Here is a 21,859-nt window from a genome sequence, read left to right as displayed (position 1 = left end):
AAAAACGTGCTTATGACAGATGCCAGGTAGAAAATACTATTGAGAACCAGGCTGAATATAGAAGGTCAAGAGGGGAAGTGAAAAGCAAATAAGAGAAACAAAGAGAGAGCATGAAAAGAGACTGGCAACTAACATTAAAGAAAATCTCAAAGTTTTCTACCGGCACATAAGTAGTAAAAGAGTGATAAAAGGAGAAGTGGGGCCGATTATAGAGCAGAAAGGGGATTTACACATAGAAGCAGAAGGCATAGCTGAATTAAATGAATACTTTGCATCTGTCTTTACCAAGGAAGAAAATGCAACCCAGGCAATGTTGAAAGAGGAGATAAGTCTGACACTAGAGGGGTTTAAAATTGATAAAGAGGAAGTATTAGATAGGCTGTCTGAACTTAAAGTGGATAAGGCACCAGGACCAGATGAGATGCATCCAAGGATACTGAAGGAAGTGAGGGCGGAAATCGCAGAGGCGCTGGGCATAATTTTTCAGTCTTCTTTAGACTCTGAGGCAGTGCCAGAGGACCGGAGAATTGAAAACATTACACCCTTATTCAAAAAAGGGTGTAACGATTAGCTCAGCAACTACAGGCCAGTCAGTTTAACTTCAGTGGTGGGAAAACTTCTAGAAAAAATAATTTGGGACAAAATCAATAGTCACAAGGACAAATGCGAGTTAATTAAAGAAAGCCAGCATGGATTTCTTAAGGGAAAATCATGTTTAACTAACTTGCTGGAGTTTTTTGAGGAGGTAACAGAGGTTTGATGAGGGCATTGCTGTTGATGTGGTGTACATGGACTTTCAAAAGGCAGTTGATACAGACTTGTGAGAAAACCTGTAGCTCATGGAATAAAAGGGACGGTAGCAACATGGATACGAAATTGGCTGAATGACAGGAAACAAAGAGTAGTGGTTAATGGATATTTTTCAGGCTGGAGGAAGGTTTGTAGTGGAATTCCCCAGGGATCAGTGTTGGGACCCTTGCTTTTCCTGATATATATTAATGACCTAGACCTTGGTGTACAGGGCACAGTTTCAAAGTTTGCAGATGATACGAAGCTTGGAAGCATTGTGAACTGTGAGGAGGATAGTGTAGAACTTCAAAAGGACATAGACAAATTGGTGGAATGGGCAGACAGGTGACTGATGAAGTTCAATGCAGAGAAATGTGAGGTGATTCATTTTGGTAGGAAGAACATGGAGAGACAATATAGAATAATGGGTACAATTCTAAAGGGGGTGCAGGAGCAGAGGGACCTAGGTGTATATGTGCATAAGTTATTGAAGGTGGCAGGACAGGTTGAGAGAACGGTTAATAAAGCATATAGTGTCCTGGGTTTTATTAATAGGGGCATAGAGTACAAGAGCAAGGAAGTTATGTTGAACTTGTATAAGTCACTAGTTCGGCCTCAGCAGGAGTATTGCGTCCAGTTCTGGGTGCCACACTTTAGGAAAGATGTGAGGGCATTGGAGAGAGTACAGAAAAGATTCACGAGAATGGTTCCAGAGATGAGTAATTTCAGTTATGAAGATAGATTGGAGATATTTGGATTGTTTTCCTTGGAGAAGAGAAGGCTGAGAGATGATTTAATAGAGGTATTTGGACAGAATAGATAGAGAGAAACTGTTCTCACTCGAGAGAGGATCGAGAACGAGAGGGCACAGATTTAAAGTTTTTGGTAAGAGAAGCAAAAGTGACATGAGGAAAAACTGTTTCACGCAGCGAGTGATTAAGGTCTAGAATGCTCTGCCTGAGAATGTGGTGGAGGCAGGTTCAATTGAAGCATTCAAAAGGGAATTAGACAGTTATATGAAAAGGTAGAATGTGAAGGGTTATGGAGAGAAGGCAGGGGAATGGAACTGAGTGAATTGCTCTTTTAGAGAACCATGGGCAGAATGGCTGCCTCCTGCACTGTAATGATTCTGTGATTTACCCAGCTCTGGCCTCTGTTTGGGCTATCATTACCTAAAAATAATCATTCCACTAGATTTGTTTCTAGGGAAACAAAACCCTGAACAGTTTCCAGTAAAACAAAACTTACAACACTAACCTATTCTTTTACCTATTTCAGGATAAATTATATATAAATATATTCTATATATACCTAATATTTCTAATTTCCAACACCATCACCAAGATTAGACTGACTGGCCTGTAATTATTTGGGGCAGGATTTTCTCCTCAGTCTTTGGGACTTTAAAATAAAAAAATGTCCTCAGCATTTGGCCACCACTGTGGAAGGGGAACCCCTCCACAGGACCACCTGTGGCTGTAGCTGAAGCTAGGCAGACGGGGAGGGCCTCAAAGCCTGCCTGTAGAGCTGGTCCTCTCTCTGCTGCTGTCTCCAGGTTGCTGGCCTAGTTCCTGTTATCTCAGAGGACCCAGAGGCTGACTGGAAAATTTCAGTTGGCCTCTGTTAATAAGCCTTAATTGGCCTTGAAGGACCCTGAAGTGGCTACTGGCTGCTTCTGGGCAGGTAGCCTTGACGCCACACTCCCAACCCCCCGCATTCCACCTCCAGGAAAATGGTGGCGACGGGATGGTGCCGGAAAACCGGCATGCGACCAGCAATGTAATATTCCGCACCCGCCCAGCTCTGTGCTTACCCCTTTTGGGGCCTAAAAATTCAGCCCGTGGTCTATTTCTTCCTCTTTAAGCAACTTTGCAATGTTAGCAGCCCTCTGGCACCACACCTGTAGCCAGAGATTATTGGAAAATGATGGTCAGAGCCTCTGCTATTTCCTCGCTTGCTTTTCTTAGCAGCCTGGGATATGTTTCATCAGGGCCTGGTGACTTATTTATTTTCAAAGATGCTAAACGCCTTAATATTTCCTCTATCACTATGGTTATGCATCCAATATTTCACACTCCTCCTCCTTAACTACAATATCTGCTTTGTCCCCCTCTTTTGTGAAAACAGATGCAAAGCCTCCATTCAGAACAATGCTCACATCTTCCACCTCCACCCAAAAGTTACCGTTTGCTCTCCAATAGGCCCTACTCTTTCCTTAGTTATCCTTTTGCTTATGTATTTATAAAGCATCTTGGATTTTTCTTGATTTTTTTTGCAAATATTTTATCATATTTTGCTTTTCTAGTTCCAAATTTAAAAACCCCTACACCCCCCTCCCCCAATGACCACTAACTGGTACATGGTACTGGCTCTGCTTAGCATTAATCTATGGGAAGGAAGACTAATGGTCGATCCCAATGAGATCTGTGAAGAAAGAAATATTTGCATTTATATAAAGCTTTTCACAACCACTGGACATCTCAAAATGCTTTACTGCCAATGCAATACTGGCACTGTTGTAATGGAGCACACAGCAGCCAATCTGCACACAGCAAGCTTCCACAAATAGCAATGTGGGCCAGACTTTTACACTGTGCGGTAGCCCCGCCCACTGGCTAAAAAGTCAAGGGTGAGCCCGCCACAGCAGGGCCTGGAAACCACACAGTGATTTTACATGGCCCTTAATTGGCCCCAGGCAGGACGTCTGCCTCTCTGAGACAGGAAGTCCTGCCTCCAAGAGCTACCGGCCAATCAGTGGGCCAGCAACTCCTCAGTCCCAGCAGCACTACCGGAAGCAGTGGCCATTACTGGGACCGTACCCAGCCAGAAGAGGACCATGGACCCTGGTCCTGAAATGTGACTCAGGTTTCGGGTCTCACTGGGGACAATTGGCTGGGCCCCAGTGACGGGGGTGGTAGTCGATTAGGAGGGCAGGGGGAGCTGCTTCAGTGGAGGCGGCTTGTGCTGCAGGAGGGGCCCTCAGTGGGGCACAGGTTTTACCGGGCGGCCTCCCAAGGTGGTGAAGTACCCAGCCGCCGCTGGTAATATACAGCGGAGGAAACAGGAGGAGGCTCTTAAGTGACAATTATTTGGCCATCCCCTCCCCCGATCAACCTGCTCCAGGGGTGGGTGTGTAAAATGCCATACATGATAACAATCAGGTAGCCTGTTTATGTGATGTTGATTGTAGGGTAAGTATTGGTCAGGACACCAGGGATAGCTCCCGTGCTCTTCTTTGAAATAGTGTTATGGGGTTTTTCACATTCATCCAAGCAGACAGGGAGGTGGTGGCGTAGTGGTAATGTTACTGAACAAATAGCCCAGAGGCCAGGTTAGTGCTCTGGGAACATGGGTTTGAGTCCCACCATAACACATGGTGAAATTTGAATTCAATTAATAAGTTAGGAATTTTAAAAAAAGCTGGTCTAATAGTGATCATGAAGCCATTATCAATTGTTGTAAAAATCTATCTGGTTCACTAACATCCTTTAGGGAAGGAAATCTGTCATCTTTACCTGGTCTGGCCTACATGTGACTCTAGATCCACAGCAATGTGGTTGACTCTTAAATGCTCTCTGAGATGATGTAACAAGCCACTCAGTTCAAGGGCAATTAGGAGTGGGCAATAAATTCCAGCCTAGCCAGTGGGACCTCAGTTTAGCATCAAACCCCAACGACAGCACTGGCATATCAGCTTTGATTTTTGTACTCAAGCTCTGGAGGGGGACCTGAACCCAGAGCCTTGTGATTCTGAGGTAAGAGTGCTACCAACTGAGCTACAGCTGATTCACACGTGGGCAGAGGTGGTTGTCTGTAAGCCTTAGAAGACAGAAACTTTCTTCAATCTAGTGCTGCAGTCCTCTGTGACATCAGCCCAAGCATTCGTTGCAGAAGTAATGACTATCCTTGGAATCTCTGTCATGGGGGCAACCATTACTGATTGCACTGAAGCTGCCATTTGCTCCAAGACAGACTGCAGTCAGGGAAAACCTGTCATGGTGCCACAGATGTGGTCAATGGACTTGTCTGATGGACCTGCCGTCTGCTGTACATTCCAGTAGCTTGTTCCTAGTGCCTACGCGTACACATGATGCTTAATAAACATTGTTCTTTTCAAAGCAATATCAGTGAGATCTCGGCTTCTTCAACTGAAGGGCAACATCTGCCTCCAGTCAACATTATCTGGCTCGTTATCTTCTACCCTCAGCTTCTGGCCACACAAGCTCTGTGCATCACGTTGTGTATTCCTCTCTGGCTCATTGCCTGTTGCCACTCTGGATGTCTCAACAAATGCCTACAAGCTGTCCAATGGGACTTTAAATCCTGATTGAAAAATAAAATTTCTGCTTTCAGCTCTGTGATCATTGTCTATGGCTGCACTCATTGATTAATACATGGGTTTGCTCTGCAGACCACCATCGATGCATGTAGGAAGTCTATTAGTTTTGTAAGATTTTTTTAAAGAGAACTTTGACTTTTAGTAGTTAGTGAATCAGCTGAGTGATGACACCAGAGTTTTAACTGGACATGTGCCAGATATTTTGGTTTGGGAGTGACATTAAATGCTAAATCTTTCACAACATCTTTTTTACACTTATCTAATAAGAACAGTCAGGCTATGTATGACTTCCTGACAAGACAGTTGATGTACATGGAAGGTTCTCAATCAGTCTATATGGGGAATGATTGCTGACAGACTAGATGGGAGGATCTGGGAGAATGTCATCCCTCCAGGAAGTAGAAATAATGTTATATTCAAGATATCAGTTCACAAACAGTCTGATGAGGAAAATGTCTTAGATCTTTCATCTTATGTATGGTAGTCTGGTATTTGGAACAGTGCTTGCTATGCCCTATATGCATGTAATTCCAGCAGAAGTCACCAGATGGTATTCTGGAGCAGGAACTCCAAAGACTCTTCCCTGTCTAATTTGGGGACACTGAGGTTAACGGGGGCACCTTGCTTGAGATCAACTAACTCAGCACAGATTAGAAATGGAACGCAGAGCCTTCCAGATCTATATAGCATATTTCCATGTCACAGTGCTTTTTTCCTCACTGCATCATTACTCTCTGTCCATATGCATCCCAAACAGTTAACATTGTCCTATCTTGTAATTTTGCAATGTGTGTTATTTTCCAGGTATGCAAGATTTCAACTACCTGAGCAGTAACTGCTTTGAGATCACACTGGAACTAAGCTGTGAAAAATTCCCACCAGAAGACACACTCCCACGGTACTGGAAAGAGAATAAAGACTCTCTCATTAATTACATTGAGCAGGTTAGTGAAAAAAAAATAGACGGTGACGTTGGATAAATCCCATTTCAAAATGAGTCACTTTGCACTTTCCTCATCATTTACATTGTGCTATTTCAGAAAGGCTGTGATTACAGAACGTGTGATGTTCCTGTGAGGCTGGTCTCGTATTCCCCGTTAAAATTGATTAGTTTCCAACAATGGAGAGATGATAATATTTAAATTGCAGTTACATTATTCAAGTGTGTGAAAAATCAGGCACAAGAGTGTTGTCGGTGCTTTAAATACAAAGAAAAAGTTGTTCTAATCCTGTATCTGTAGAAAGCTCTAATCATACCCACAGAGCATTTCTTTCTCAAGACTATCTTTTTGGCTTTCTGACTGCTCGGTTTTGTTTTTTGTGGTGTGCAATTTAAGTGTCATCCAATACAAAACAAAAAGTCATGTTACAGATCTGTATTTTCCTGATTGTCTCCTCTCCACTATTGCTCTCATACAACTGACAATTTTTGACAATGTGAGATAGTCTGTTCACACGCAGTTCTCCTGCCAGAGATGCCCCTGCAGGTGGAGATTAACAGGTGTCCTCAGTCAGTAATGACAGTCATGATTGTGTTTCAGGTGCACCGTGGTATTAAAGGGTTTGTCCGAAACCATCAAGGGATCCCAATTTCTAATGCTACTATATCCGTGGAAGGTATAAATCATGATATCACATCTGGTATGTATGAACTCATTTTGTTTTTCAATTTTGGGAGATAAACTGCAACTTAAAGAAACAAAAGCAAAATACTGCTGACGCTTGAAATCTGAAATAAAGATAGAAAATAGAAATACTCAGCAGGTCTGGCAACATTTTTGGAGAGAGAAACAGAGTTAATGTTTCAGGTCAATGACCCTTCATCAGAATCATCAACCTTAAATCACCTTACACCCGTGTTTGGAAAAGGGTGCAAGGATAAACTCAGTAACCACAGGCCAGTGTGGTTTTATTTTAATAAAAAAAAAGTCAACAGATGAAACTCTCCTCCGACCAAACCTTGGTGGTGGGAAAGCTTTTAGAAATGATAATCAGGGCCAAAATTAACAGTCATTTGGACAAGTGTGGATTATTTAAGGAAAACCAGCACTGATTTATTAACAGCAAATCGTGTTTAACCAACTTGATCGAGGGTGGGAGCGAATGGCTGAGGAGGAGTGGGGGGTGGGGGGGGTGGAAGCGGGGAGGCCTGGAGCAAGTGGCCAAGGGGGGAGAGTGGACAGTGGAGCGGGAGCAAGTAGCTGAGAGGGGGAAGCGGGCGGGGGGAGCGAGTGGCTGAGGGAAGACAGCGGCGTGGCAGGGATCGAGCGGGGTGAAGCGGCGATTGAAGCAGGGAAGGTGGGAGGGAGCGAGGTACTGTTTGGGTAAATGGAGACGGGCTATTGAGGGGTGAGGACATCATTGCATGGTGACGTCAGCTTGTGTATGCGCATTCATACTGGCAGGCTGGCAAATGTTGACACGCATTGATGATGTCCGCGATCGCTCTGCGCATGCTCTGCGTTGTCAGGAGTCACTTTGATATATTAATGACTTAGACTTGGGTGTGCAGGGCACCATTTTAACATCTGCAGAACATGGAAGTATTGTGAACTGTGAGGGGGATAGTGATAGACTTTAAGAGGACATAGACAGGTTGGTGGAATGGGCAGACATGTGGCAGATGAAATTTATTGCAGAGAAGTGTGAAGTGATTCATTTTGATACATTACCAGGAGAGGCAATATAAAAGAAAGGATACAATTCTAAAGGGATACAGGAACAGAAAGACCTGGGGGTGTATTTGCATAAATCATTGAAGTTGGCAGGGCAATTTCCAAAAGTGGTTAAAAAGACATACTGGATTCTGGGCTTTATAAATAGAGGCATAGAGTACAAAAGAAAGAGAGTTACGATGAACCTTTATAAAACACTAGTTTTGTCTTAATTAGAGTATTGTGTCCAATTCTGGGCATTGCACTTTAGGAAGGATGTGAAAGCTTTAGAGAGGGTGCAGAAACGATTTCTGAGAATGGTTCCAGGGATGAACACTCAGTTGTGTGGATAGATTGGAGAAGCTGGGCTGATTGTGGCCTTAACTCCACTTTCCTGATGCCCCCCGCTCCCATAACCCTTGACTCCCTTGTAGATCTAAAGTTTGTCTAACTCAGCCTTGAATGTATTCAATGACCCAGTCTCCACTGCTCTCTGGGGAAGAGAATTCCAAACACTAACGACCCTCGGAGAGGAAATTCCTCTTCGTCACCGTCTTAAATGGGACACCCCTTATTTTGAAACTCTGCCTTCTAGTTCTAGATTCCCCCACATGGGGAAACATCCTCTCAGCAACTACCCTTGTCCTTTGTAGGAATGTACCTGGACTGTAACCAAACCATCTCTTAAAAGGCCACATAATGGTCTCTGCCTCAACAACTCCCAGTGGCAAAGCATTGCATGGTCCAACAATCATCTGTGGAGCAAAATTTCTCCAAGCCTTGCTCTTCACTTTCTGAGGGCCAATTTTAAATTGATGACCCATTCTCACTGACTCCCCCAACCAGAAGAAACTATTTTTCTCATTCATCCTATAAAAGTCCTTCCCAATTTCAATAACCTGTACTCTATACCAGTGAAAATGGGAGTCCCAGTAACTTAAGTTTTGCCTCATAATTATAGTTTCCCCATCACTGGTGACTCTATGCTTCATGTTCTTTATGGCTTTAATGATCTTTTTATACTGGGTATCCAACACTGTACATGTCTCTCTGCGATCTAATAGTTACCTTGTAAAAATTTGTCCATCACCTCTTTGATTTTGTTATCAAATCCCCTATTTTGATTAGATTGTAAATGCATCAGCTGGTGTGATACTTAGCCATGGAAATCGGGAAGGGTTCCAGGATCAATTCCTGGTTCATGCTGAGTTACGTGGTCTCAGTAAGGCAGCAGAATGGGGCTACCATTGGCTATAGAGCTTCTAGTTAGGGGAGGGAAAAAAATCAGCCAAGGTACCTTTTGCTGAAGAGCAATTCATGCTGGGATGTGTACCTATGTGAACATTGGATAAGGTCAGTACAAATTTGTCCGAGAGGCCTTTCGTGGTAAAATAGCCTCACTCATCAATAATCAATTTGACAAAGTATGAGAGGATTGATGGCACACACTAAAATGTATCCATGTAGGAGTCTTTGAGGTAGAAATTGGTGTGCAATGTGCCCACATTTTTGGGTATAAAACAGACACAAACCATACCAATTTAGCAGTGGGATAGCCTGCAGAGGCCTAAATCAGGCATTAAACTCTTTAAATATGTAAATTAGGTGTCTAGCATCTGTTAAAAGACCCCTCTTCAAAACTTGTCAGCGATGAGCATGGCAGCAGTTTGGTCTGGCCACTCAACATTCTTTATTGGTCTCAGAGGCTGCCCTTAATAGGTAAGTGCATATAAAAAAATGTTTTTATTCTCTTCCTATGCAGGAAGAACAGGAGAGTTCCTCCAACTCCAGAGGAGTTGCAATCGCTTTCTCACTCTTCCCCTGCCCCACCCCCGCACCATAACCCACTCCAATTCCCCTACTGGGACATTAGCTGCCAGTGAGGCAGGCAACCCAACATTGATACAAAAGGCAAAATGCTATGGATGATGGAAATCTGAAATATAAACAGAAAATGCTGCAAATATTATGATCCCCGTGAAGACCAACAAACCAAAAGAACCAAATTCGCCGAGCAACCCCAATTAAAAAAAAACAAATGGACAATATTTCACTTTTATAACTTTTACTTTAACAATCAAACCAAAATCAACATAAATTAAACATGAGTTAATAGACAGATAATGGTCAATATGTCGATGTTACAAATTATTAACTATCAGATAAAACAAAGATCTCATGGATTTACTGGGCAGTCCACTCACCATATATGGCACCAAATACAGCCACAAAGTTCCTCCAAAGCTCTGAACATCCTCAGGTGGATCTCCAGCTTTTTTCTTCAAATATGTATCCACTATATTCTCAGCAGTTCCTCTGCAATTAGAACTCCACGAGTGTGGTCTTCACCAAAAACGGCATATTTCTCCAGAACCTCCTCAACTCTGCTCATGACAGTCTTGATGGTGTGGATCCACCAGTATTACCTTTATCCGAGCCCTTCAGTGACAACCCTATGTAATGTATGGCTGGGTCTGTATAATCAGTTACATAATGTGACCGAAGCAGCTGCAGCAGTCCCTGGATCCAGCCTTTACTTTTTTCAGCCTGCTGGTGCTCCACTACTGAGTGATCTGAGCTTGAACAGCTCTGTGCCCTTTTTATCTGGTTCCAACCAGTTTCTGTTTCCCCAGAAATTTGGGGCAGAATTTTGTTCTGCCCTTGGAGGCATGCATGGAGGTGGGGGGGCAAACATAATAGCAAGGGGAGCCATTCCCGGTGTTGCCTGGGCCCCTACCATTTGTCCGGGGTGAGGAGGCTAAGAACGGCCTTACCACCCCCGGCCAATTGAGGTCTTTAAGTGACCAATTAATGGCCACTTAAGGGCCTCTTCCCACTTCCATCTCAATTTTGTGGAAGGTGGAGGGACCCACTGCTGCAGGCAGACGTGCCAGGAAAAGCCTGGTGGCCTCCCAGTGGGATCAGAGGACCGCCTCAGTGGCAATTGCTACCCCCCTTGGGAAGAGCCCCACCATCCTCACTAACCTCCCCACCCACCCCATCGCCAGGGCGTGCCTGAATGGCCCCAGCAATCCCAACCACACTCACCTGTGCTGGGGTCTCCTCCTGTCTTCGGTGCTGCAGGGCCTTATGCAGTACCAGCAGTGTCCACTGCTCCCACTGGTGCTGCTGGTACTGCAGAGCTGCTGGCCTTCCAATTGGCTGGCAGCTCTGGAGGTGGGAGCTTGTCCCTTAAAGGGGTGGCGTCTCCAATGGCAGGCAAGTAATTGCCTGCCTGCCGTGGAATGATTTTGGAGGTCTGACAGAAGGCCGAGGTGGGTAGTTTCAGCTTCTGTTTCAGTTTTAGGTTCCCTTTCGGTTAAGATAAAAAAAAACACGCATTGAATCCAGGGTCAGTGCACCTAACAGAACATTTGACAAGTCATCTGTTCAGACAACAGCTAGCACACCTTCCATCACTTGTCCCGCAACACTGTAGGTACCATCACAATATCCAACAGGCAGGCCAGCATCTGTAGAGAGAGAAACGGAGTTAACGCCTCAGGTCGAATATCTTTGTCAGAACTGGAAGATGTTAAAATTTAGCGGGTTTTAAGCAGAGGCAGGTAAAGGTTGGGGGTGGGGGGGGGTGGTTGGTGGAGAACAAAAGGGAAGGTCTGTGATAGGTAGGAAGGCAGGAGAGATTTAAAGGTAATAAGGGATGATGATACAAAGTAAAAGGAAGAAGTAATGGGATAAGTAGAAAAAATCTAAAGATGGGCCGAGAGATGGTGTAAATGGCAACAGCAAAATTATTACCAGCACCTGCTGTCCCAAAACAATGGGAGCCGTGGTTATGATCTGGAATTGTTGAATTCAGTTTTGAGTCCTGAAGGCTGCAAAGTGCCTACTAGTAAGATGAGTTGCTGTTCCTTGAGCTCACGCTGAGCTTCAATTGAACAGTTTAGGAGGTCGAGGTCAGAATGGGAGTGGGGAAGAGAATTAAAATGACAGGTGACCGGGTCATGCTTGCGGACTGAATTGAGGTGTTCAGCAAATTGATCACCTAATCTGCGTTTGGTGTCTCCACTGTAGAGGAGATCACATCGTGAACAGTGGATACAGTGTAGTAAATTGAAAGAAGTACAAGTAAATCACTGTTTCACTTGGAAGAAGTGTTGAGGCCTTGGATGATGGGAAGGCTGGAGGGGCAGGTTTTGTATCTCTTGTGCTTGTCGTGGGAAGGGGAGTGGGCGTTGAGGTGATCAAAAGTGCACTAGGATTTCACAGAGGGAATGGTCCTTTCAGAATGATGAGAGGGGAGGGGAGGGAAAGCTGTGTTTGGTGGTGGCATCAAGTTAGAGGTGACGGAAATGGCAGAGGATGATGTGTTGAATACAGAGGCTGGTGGGCTCAAAGGTGAGGACAAGGGGGACCTTATCATGGTTCTGGGCGGGAGAGAAGGGGTGAGAGCCAAAGAGGAAGAAATAAGACAGACATGGTCAACTACTGTGAAGAGAAATCATCAGTTGAAGAAAAGAAAGACATATTGGAAGCAATAGTGTGTAAGTTGGCATCATCAGAACAACTTTCTTTTATTTGTCCATGGGATGCGAGTGTCACTGGCAAGGGCAGCATTTATTGCCCATCCCTAATTACCCTTGAGACGGTAATGTGAGCCGCCTTTTTGAACTGCTGCAGTCCATATGATGTAAGTACACCCTGTGAGGGAGGGAGTTCCAGGATTTTGACCCAGGAACAGCGATATAGGTCCAAGTCAGGATGGTGTGTGACTTGGAGGGGAACTTGCAGGTGGTGGTGTTCCCATGCATCTGCTGCCCTTGTTTTTCTAGGTGGTAGAGGTCGAGGGTTTGGAAGGTGCTGTTGAAGTACCTTGGTGAGGTGCTGCAGTCCATCTTGTAGATGTTGCCACTGTGCACCGGTATTGGAGGGAGTGAATGCTTAAGCTTGTGGATGTTGATCAAGTGAGCTGCTTTGTCTTGGATAGTGTCAAGCTTCTGGAGTGTTGCTGGAGCTGCACTCATCCAGGCAAGTGGGGAGTACTCCATCAGAAGCCTGAATTGTGCCTTGTAGATGGTGGACAGGCTTTGGGGACTCGGGAGGTGAGTTACTCGCCACAGAATGCCCAGCCTCTGTCCTGCTCTTGTATACTTATACGGCTGGCCCCGCCATTCTTGGCTGATCTCAACTCCTCTTTCGTGCCAGCTTCTTATAGCCTTCAACTCCCTGATATTTCAAAAATCTATCTACCTCTACTTTCAATACTTTCAGTGATCTAGCCTTCACAACGCTCTGGGGTAGAGAATTTCAGACATTCACTACCCTCAGAGACGAAATTCCTTCATATCTCAAATGAGTGTCCCATTATTCTGTAACTATGTCCCCTAGTTCGAGATTCCCCAGATTCTGAGAAGCTGGGAGAATGGAATCAAATCCTTTCAGGAAGCAGAGTGGGAGGAAATTTAATCAAGGTAGCAATGGGAGTCGATGGACTTACAGTAAATATTGGTTGACAACGTATCCCCAGAATAGAGATAGAAAAGTCGAGGAAGGGAAGAGTCAGCTATGGACCATGTGGAGATGAGGGAGGAGTGGAAATTGGAAGCAAAGTTGATTAGATTTTCCAGTTTGGGGTGAGGGCAGAAAGCGGCACTGATACAGTCATTCATAAGTATATTAAGGGCAAGAGGATAAAGGGAAAGAGTAGGCCCCAAAGTGGCAATCTGTGTGTGGAGCTGGAGGACATAGGTGAGGTTTTAAATGATTACTTTTCATCCATGTTCACTATGGAGAAGGACGATGTAGGTCTAGAGATCATGGAGGGGGATTGTGATATATTTGAACAAATTAGCATTGAGAGGGAGGAAGTATTAACTCTTTTAGCGGGCTTAAAAGCGGATAAATCCTCAGGCCCAGATGAGATGTATCCCAGGCTGTTATGTGAGGCAAGGGAGGAGATTGCAGGGGCTCTGACACAAATTTTCAAATCCTCTCTGGCCACAGGAGAGGTACCAGAGAATTGGAGGACAGCGAATATGGTACCATTATTTAAAAAGGGTACGGGATAAACCAGGTAATTACAGGCCGGTGAGTCTAACATCAGTGGTTGGGAAACTATTGGAAAAAATTCTGAGGGACAGGATTAATCTCCACTTGGAGAGGCAGGGATTAATCAGGGATAATCAGCATGGCTTTGTCAGGGGGAGATCGTGTCTGACTAACTTGATTGAATTTTTCGAGGCGGTGACTAGATGTGTAGATGAGGGTAAAGTAGTTGATGTAGTCTACATGGACAAAGTCCCGCATGGGAGATTGGTCAAGAAGGTAAGAGCCCATGGGATCCAAGGCAATTTCGCAAATTGGATCCACAATTGGCATAGTGGCAGAGGGTAATGGTCGAGGGTTGTTTTTGCGAGTGGAAGCCTGTGACCAGTGGTGTACCACAGGGATCGGTACTGGGACCCTTGCTGTTTGTAGTGCACATTAATGATTTAGACCTGAATATAGGAGGTATGATCAGTAAGTTCGCAGATGACATGAAAATTGGTGGTTTCGTAAATAGTGAGGAGGAAAGCCTCTGATTACAGGATGATATAGATGGGCTGGTAAGATGGGCGGAGCAGTGGCAAATGGAATTTAATCCTGAGAAGTGTGAGGTGATGCATTTTGGGAGGACCAACGAGGCAAGGGAATATACACTGGATGGTAGGACCCTAGGAAGTACAGAGGGTCAGAGGGACCTTGGTGTACTTGTCCATAGATCACTGAAGGCAGCAGCACAGGCAGATAAGGTGGTTCGGAAAGCATATTATTGCCTTTATTAGCCGAGGCATAGAACATAAGAGCAGGGAGGTTATGATGGAGCTGTATAAAACGCTAGTTAGGCCACAGCTGGAGTACTGTGTACAGTTGTGGGCACCACACTATAGGAAGGATGTGATTGCCCTGGAGAGGGTGCAGAAGAGCTTCACCAGGATGTTGCCTGGGCTGGAGCATTTCGCTATGAAGAGAGCCTGAAAAGGCTAGGGTTGTTTTCCTTAGAGCAGAGAAGGCTGAGGGGGGATATGATTGAGGTGTACAAAATTATGAGGGGCATTGATAGGTTAGATAGGAAGAAACTTTTTCCCTTAGTGGAGGGGGCATAGATTTAAGATAAGGTGCAGGAGGTTTAGAGTGGATTTGAAGAAAAAGTTTTTCACCCAGAGGGTGGTTGAAATCTGGAACCCACTGCCTGAAGAAGTAGTAGAGGCAGGATCCCTCACATTTAAGAAGTATATAGATGAGCACTTGAAATGCCATAGCATACAAAGCTACGGGCCAAGTGCTGGAAAATGGGATTAGAATAGTTAGGTGCTTGCTGGCTGGCACAGACACGATGGGCCGAAGGGCCTGTTTCTGTGCTGTATCACTCTGACTACTGCTGCATTGTTCCAGCGAAGTTCGAGGAACAGCACGGCATCTTTTGATTCGGCACTTTACAGTCTTCCAGACTCAACATTGAGTTCAGCAATTTCAAATTGTATCTATTTCTCCCATTTGGTTGAGCAGCAAGTGTTGGTAATGATTCTGCTGTTGCCGTTTATACCTCGAGACCCATCGTTTGTTTCTTCCTAACCGCTTTTGGCTTGCACCTTATCCCTTTTGTCATTTAATTACTCCTGCCTTGCACCGGATAACAGACCTTCCCTTTTGTTTTTCTCCCCCTTGCCCCCCATCTCCCAGCCACTTCTTTTCTCTGCCTGTGCACTTGCTTAGAACCTATGATATCTCTAACTTTTTCCAGTTCTTATAAAAGGTCATCAACCTGAAATGTTAAATCGCTTTCTCTCTACGCAGATTCTGCTCGACCTGCTGAGTTTTTTCAGCATTTTCTGTTAATAGCCCAACATTGATGTCTTTGCTTGGGCGAACTGCCAGTTGAGATGTGACCAGTGCTGGCAGCTCAGGCTGAGTGTGCTGATGAGGCCCAAGGACCAATTTCTACCAATCCTCAGGCCTCTTGGTTTAGGTGGACACTTGTTGTGTCTGAGTCAGTAAATGGATCCAGACTATTTTCTAGACCTTTGTCTTTAGGACAAATGGGAAGGAAACTCGGGGTGGGGGCAAAGTTACTGTGCTAATTTATTGTTCCTTCTAGAACAGGAGTTCCATTATAGAGGTGCCCTTTTGTTAGCAGTGTGTTTCAAATGAAATGTTAGAGTTGCAGTTCCTTGAATTATAAAAGAAAAGCATCAACAGCACATACATTTATTTGCACTGGGATATGGTTCTACGAAAACCTTAAAGATGTTTGAAGATTTCAACAGTTAACATCAGTAAACCCTATTTTATGGTGAGTAGGGAATAAGATCTCTGAAGATTTCCAAGTCTGATGGGTTTCTCAGAGTGAATACTGAGAAGTCCTCTGCACTGAGCTCTCTGAGGCTAAAGAATGTACATAATATAAAACCAACTGATCTTCACGATTACACTCTGAATTTCTTCCGTTGAAAGAACAGACTTTATTGTCAAGACATAGGAATATTTGAAAATTATTTAAAATTGTACATGGCACAATCATGAACCAAGCACAAAGGATGTCGTGTAGTACATGTGGATAGAAACAAGAATTAAACACTTTAGCAGAGAGGTTGTGATAGTTTCTGTCTCTCACAGCTGTGGAGGATAAAGATAATTTGTCAGACGTGAAGGCTGACGTCTTGATATCAGAATGTTTGGAAAGCAGCAGCCTGGGGGCTTGCTGTTCCTCCTCCCCACCTATCAGTAATCCAATCCCTTCACATCCTTTTCTCAGCACACTTTCAAAACCTCAATAATCAGTACCAACTTTTGGTTAAATCATCATTTACAGTTTGCTGTAAATCAGTGACAAATTAATTTTTGCATCTGGGGGTGGGAAAGAGAAAAAGCATGCTGAATAACAGATGATTTGCGAACTATTTCAAAACATTTGTTAACTTTCCAACATGACCTCATCTGGGAGTGTCTGTATCACATCTGCACTTGTGTGTAGCCAAAGTGCAGCCGAGAGCTGTGTTTAAAGATCAGGTCAAGGACCACAGGGTCTTTTCAGTTGAAATATGCACATCCTTCCAACTGTAACTCAGCCAATTACTCCAACATTCATGTTGAACCAGCTACATAAAGGAGTGAAAGAATACTTATGATAGCTGTATGAGACAATGGTGATCTGACTTTGTGTACAGTACTGAGGGAAGCTAATTTGAAGTTTGCACCTAGCTAGTGTTTCAACGCAAGCTTAAAATTTAAGAATGTGGTTCTATGAACGAAAGTGAAGAGAAGTTCCTTTTTTCACCAAAAGGATAAAGGACTTGTGGAATAAGGAAGTGATTTTTCACAAAGGTTGTCCTGCACATCTGCCATAACTTTGACAGAAGAGCCAGAGAAACCCTGGAAAAAAGCATCAACGGTGTTGATGTCATTTGGTGAAGGTGGGATGGTGAGGTTTGGGGGTGGAGGGTTGATTTCTGATTCTCCTGCTGAAATCATGGTGGGCGAGTGGAAGAATGCCCATGGAAATTCACTCACTCCTGATGTGGACATTATAAATAGATTCAAGAGACAATTCGATACTTTTCTGCAGAGAGAGGGGATTGAGGGTCATGATGACAAGAAGAACAGATAGAGCTGATCTATTTTGAAATAAGGTTAGGCTTGTTGGGCCTGATGCTATTTTCCTATTCCTAAATAATCTTATGTTCATATAACTAAACCATTTCTGTAATAGTTGCCTTTAAGTGTTGCACTTCAGCTGTTAACTGTGTTAAAAGCCATTAAGTGTATTTCTTGGTTTTTAATTATTTTTATTCTAAATGATCCTGCAGTAAAAATTAAAGTGGACACTGGAAGGAAGATTATGGCAGTAGGACCATCAGATGTTCCTGAAACAGGATTTTTGATTTGATTATTTCCCTGCTGCTTATGCAGTTGAAATGAGCCTTCAATGGCGGCACACACATCACTTTAAACCTGAGGCCTGTTATTATTGCGAGGAAAATGCCCACAGACCAAAGTAACCCTGGTGCTTTTATAGACCTAAGATAATGGTCGAGGCGAAAATTGAATGGACTAATTTTGTGCTCTCCCTCATGGTGGGTTTGGAGTCGGGAGAGCAGAAAATCGGGTGAGATGGTGGCGGGGGGATGGTTCCCACCACCATCGTGCCTCCGCCAAAATTTAGTTGGGACAGGAAGGCCTGTGAGCAGCCTTACTGTCCTGTCACCAATTGAGGCCATTAACTGGACAATTAACCTCCAATTAAGGGCCTGTTCCCATGGCAGCCACAATTAGCCGTGTGGCAGGCGGCCCTATCGGCAGACGGGAAGCACGACATGGAAAACCGGGCAGGCTGCTTTCCGGCTCTGGGCGGGGTTGTTGCGGGGGGGGGGGGCCTTTTTTAAAAGGTATTTCGTGCCAGAACAAGGGAACCGGCATTGGGAAAGGGGGGCCCACTGAGCCTTCCCCCGCCCTTGCTGCCGACCCCCTCCTCCCTTCCCTGTGGGACTCCTTCCGCCTGGAACTACCTGAGGCCTAGTTCCAGCGACGCTCCTTGGCCTCCAGTAGGTGCTTGTCCTGCAGCAGCCGCCACCCTCTGGGCAGCAGCTGTCCAAGGGCAGGACCTCTGGCATTTGGGTCCTTGATCCTGTGGAAGGCCTGCTGCTGTCCACATAAGTGTCTAATTGTCACTAGATTTGGCGGGCCTTCCAGAGAAGAGATGATGCGGGCACCTCAGTGTCGCTTTCTCTGGACATAGAGACCCTGCCACCAGGGTAAAATACCCCCAATGTTTAGATATTTAGCTGTGCAGAACTCCAGCCTGTTCTCAACTTGTATGAATGATCGGGCACTTAGAAAGTCTCTTGAGTTCACGGAGAGTGCTTCTAATCTGAATATATATAAATTGCAAAAACTGTCCAAGACTGGAAGGCATCTGTCAGTCATAGAATATCTGCTGGTTTCACACAAACTGTAGCTCATGCACATTTTTTCTTCTCTTCAGCAAAGGATGGTGATTTCTGGAGGCTTCTGACTCCTGGAAACTATAAAATCACAGCTTCGGCTCCAGGCTATCTAGCAATAACCAAAAAAGTGGCAGTTCCTCGTAGCCCAGCCATAGTGGTAAGCTTCATCTATTTACTTATACAACGGAAACGTTGGCAATCTTGTACCCCACTTCACACTTCTTCCTTGAAAATAAAAGGAGTTCCAGTGTTAGAAAATCTTGCACTGACTGTCCAGATTTCACACTTAAATCTGAGCTTGCACCAAATTTCATGGCATGGATAAAAAAATTCTCATTGTGCCAAACGGTCACTATCTCTTTAGAGAGAGTTGGCAGTATTGACCCAGTAAATAAATGTGCCATCTGGCATACTACTGTCATAGCTGCACCACTGGGAGTGTTTAAGGGAGTCTTGTCTGGGGTAAAAAAAAAGCTCCCAGGTTGAGACTAACCCATTGCACTTCGGGTGTGTTGACATCAGTGATGTCCCCAAATACGGGATACTCGACTGCAAAATTTATGGTAGTGGGGGACTGCATTCGTGCTCTCCCCTGGCTTTACAAATAAATATTAGAATTGATTTACTTGTAAAAAAAAACCCAGTCTTGTCTGGGGCAAAACCTCTGTTTGACCCAGACATGGGCCCCATGTCAAAGGGACATGGCCTGGACTCCATATGGTGGGTGTTTCTGCTTCTCCCACCATCTCCCACCAGTAGGATCTGGTATAAATGTGAAGGCTGGTGTGGCTGCAGTGAGATGAGGCACACTGGTCTGCTGAAGGATGGAAAAGTTAATTTAAAAAAAAACAACTTTTAAAATCCTTTTCATTACAAAACACAATTGCCTCTCATACTTTGCTTGGGCTAAATAGCGATGGAAAAATGGTGAGTCCTTGTGGATTGGCTTCCTGGCACAACGTGGGAATTTTATTTGACTAATAATAATCTGCTGTATGGCACTTTTGTGACCATTCTTTGATTACGCCTCTGTGAAGCACCTTGACATGCTTTTTCTACATTAAAGGTGCTGTATAAATGTAAACTGTTGATAGTTGCTTTTACAAGATACTTACAGATCCTTGTAAGCAACATTTCATATAAATTGATTTTAACCAAATTTGGTATTGCATTTCCCACAGTTCCAAAAATCCAATAAATTATAAAGAAAGGAAGAACTTGCATTAATATAGCGCCTTTCATGACTGTTCCTCCTCCCAGGAGATTGTTTGGCTGGTGTGGGGGTGGGGGAGAAGTGTGGTTGGGTTGATGGTGTGTCGAAGTCACATCATGATGGAATGGGACCAGCTCAATGGGCAACTGGCATTTTCTTGTCCTTCATTTTTATATATCCATGTGTTTACATAAGAGTAAATTGCAAAGTAAGGATGTTATTTTTCAAACATCTTTATTTTGATCTTTGCAGGTTGATTTTAGTCTTGAATCATTTTCTGAGAGAAAAGAAGAGGAGAAGGCAGAAATAATGGAATGGTGGAAGATGATGTCTGAAACACTGAACTTTTAAATGGAAAGCTTTTACTCCTATTCAAACACATACTTTAATGGGAAGTGGATGGTGTATTGATCTGTTGTTTAGTCATTTAATTATTTATGTTTTCCTGTGTTTTAATAATACTTGAGTACAGTGATGTAGGAGGTGAAGGAATTGTGTGAGGTGAAAAATCTGGTTTCCCACCTCTCTCTTTATCAAGCCACTTCTTCAGCTAGGATATATGCTGCCATTTGGTGGAGATTCCATTTTGCTCACCTTACAACCTTCCTTCCTTAATTCCCTTCCTTCATAGTCTGTTTTAGATACTTGTGGTCACTGTTACTGTGTCTTTGTATCTCTATTATAATTCATTTAAAGATCCCGAATAATGTGTCACGACTAAAAATATCAGGACATGTTTGAAAAGGAGAGGGAGAAAACACCTTAATTTTAAAATAACACAATGAATGAAGTGTGTAAGGTCTTCATAAATTTATGTAATTGGAAGTATTCAAAGTGAAGGGTAAAGTCTGTCCAGCATTTATGAGGTAAAACGAAGGAAGAATGTCATGTCAGATGTGAATTGGAAAGTTGTTGATTCGTGTATGAACATGTTACTTTTCTGTAATGGTTTGAACATTATAATTAAGTTGTTACCTTAAACTTAATTAACCCAATAGTAACAGACATTTCTGCAGCAAAATGCAAAACTATGAGGCTGAGCACTTGGAGACAAAACTATTTTTCTCCAGTTGTAAAACAAATTGTGCAGCAAAGTTCCAACTTCAGTCACATGTAAATGTCTGAAATTCTCATCATAACCCCGCAATGGAAAACAATTAAAGGTTTAGCTTAGTATGTTAACAGTATAACACAATTGCAGTGTTCTCTTAAAAATCCATTTTTTAATTAGCTGCAACTAACAAGGGTACCACATGGTTGTATGGAGAATCTGATGTGCTCTGTCCTTTTAACTCTGTAACTTCACAATATTCGTGATGTTAATGTCTCATTACTTTAGAGAGTGATGTCAGGCCATTATACAGGATAACTCTCCATTGCATTAAAACAATGATGGGGTGTAATATTATATACTGTTTCTATACACTGAACATTACACTGTTACCTCAGAAGTAGATGAGAAAAGCACCTGCATATGATAATGTCCTTATGTAATGCAAAATGTACTGACCTGTAACTTGCGTTTTGCTGTTTATTGTGCTAGTGATAAAGATGAAATGTCGCCCAGTTTTCCTTGTTTTTTTGTCATTTGTTCAGACTTGGTCCTGTAATTTCTGTGTATATACTGTGTTGGTCATATCAGTATCATGGGTCAGAGCACTTGTAACCGGTTCACTTACGAGCTGATTTGGGTAGGTTCCTTCTGATTAAAGCTGTGCAACTTCTCTTTCACTCCTATTGCTATGGAACTTGCTGGTTTTTTTAATGTTTACTTACTCTACATTATCACAGAACTTCCTGTATTTTCTTTCCTGGAGGCAGCAACTGCTTGAGGGGGCAGGGGTACCTTTCAGTATCTTTGACAATGGACTATTATTGCTCAGCTTGATCCTATCCTCACCTAACATATCATTGGAAAGCA

The 21,859-nt window shown here is 43.6% G+C and overlaps 1 protein-coding gene and 1 pseudogene across 1 annotated transcript in view; both read left to right on the top strand.

Moving 5' to 3' along the window:
- cpe (carboxypeptidase E) overlaps positions 1–21,504 on the top strand; it is a 176,762-nt gene extending 155,258 nt beyond the window's left edge. Inside the window, exons 6-9 of the mRNA XM_068019572.1 lie at positions 5,933–6,072; positions 6,670–6,769; positions 18,764–18,882; positions 20,191–21,504. Coding sequence (XP_067875673.1) covers positions 5,933–6,072; positions 6,670–6,769; positions 18,764–18,882; positions 20,191–20,289 — 458 coding nt within the window. The 3' untranslated portion in view covers positions 20,290–21,504. The remainder of the gene's footprint in view (positions 1–5,932; positions 6,073–6,669; positions 6,770–18,763; positions 18,883–20,190) is intronic.
- On the top strand, positions 19,175–19,320 carry LOC137377857 (U1 spliceosomal RNA; annotated as a pseudogene).
- Positions 21,505–21,859: the final 355 nt, after the last annotated feature.

The sequence above is a fragment of the Heterodontus francisci genome, chromosome 1, assembly GCF_036365525.1.
Source record: "Heterodontus francisci isolate sHetFra1 chromosome 1, sHetFra1.hap1, whole genome shotgun sequence".
Taxonomy (NCBI): Eukaryota; Metazoa; Chordata; class Chondrichthyes; order Heterodontiformes; family Heterodontidae; genus Heterodontus; species Heterodontus francisci.
The sequence above is the reverse complement of the archived record's forward strand: the minus strand, read 5'-3'. Positions and strand labels throughout refer to the sequence as shown.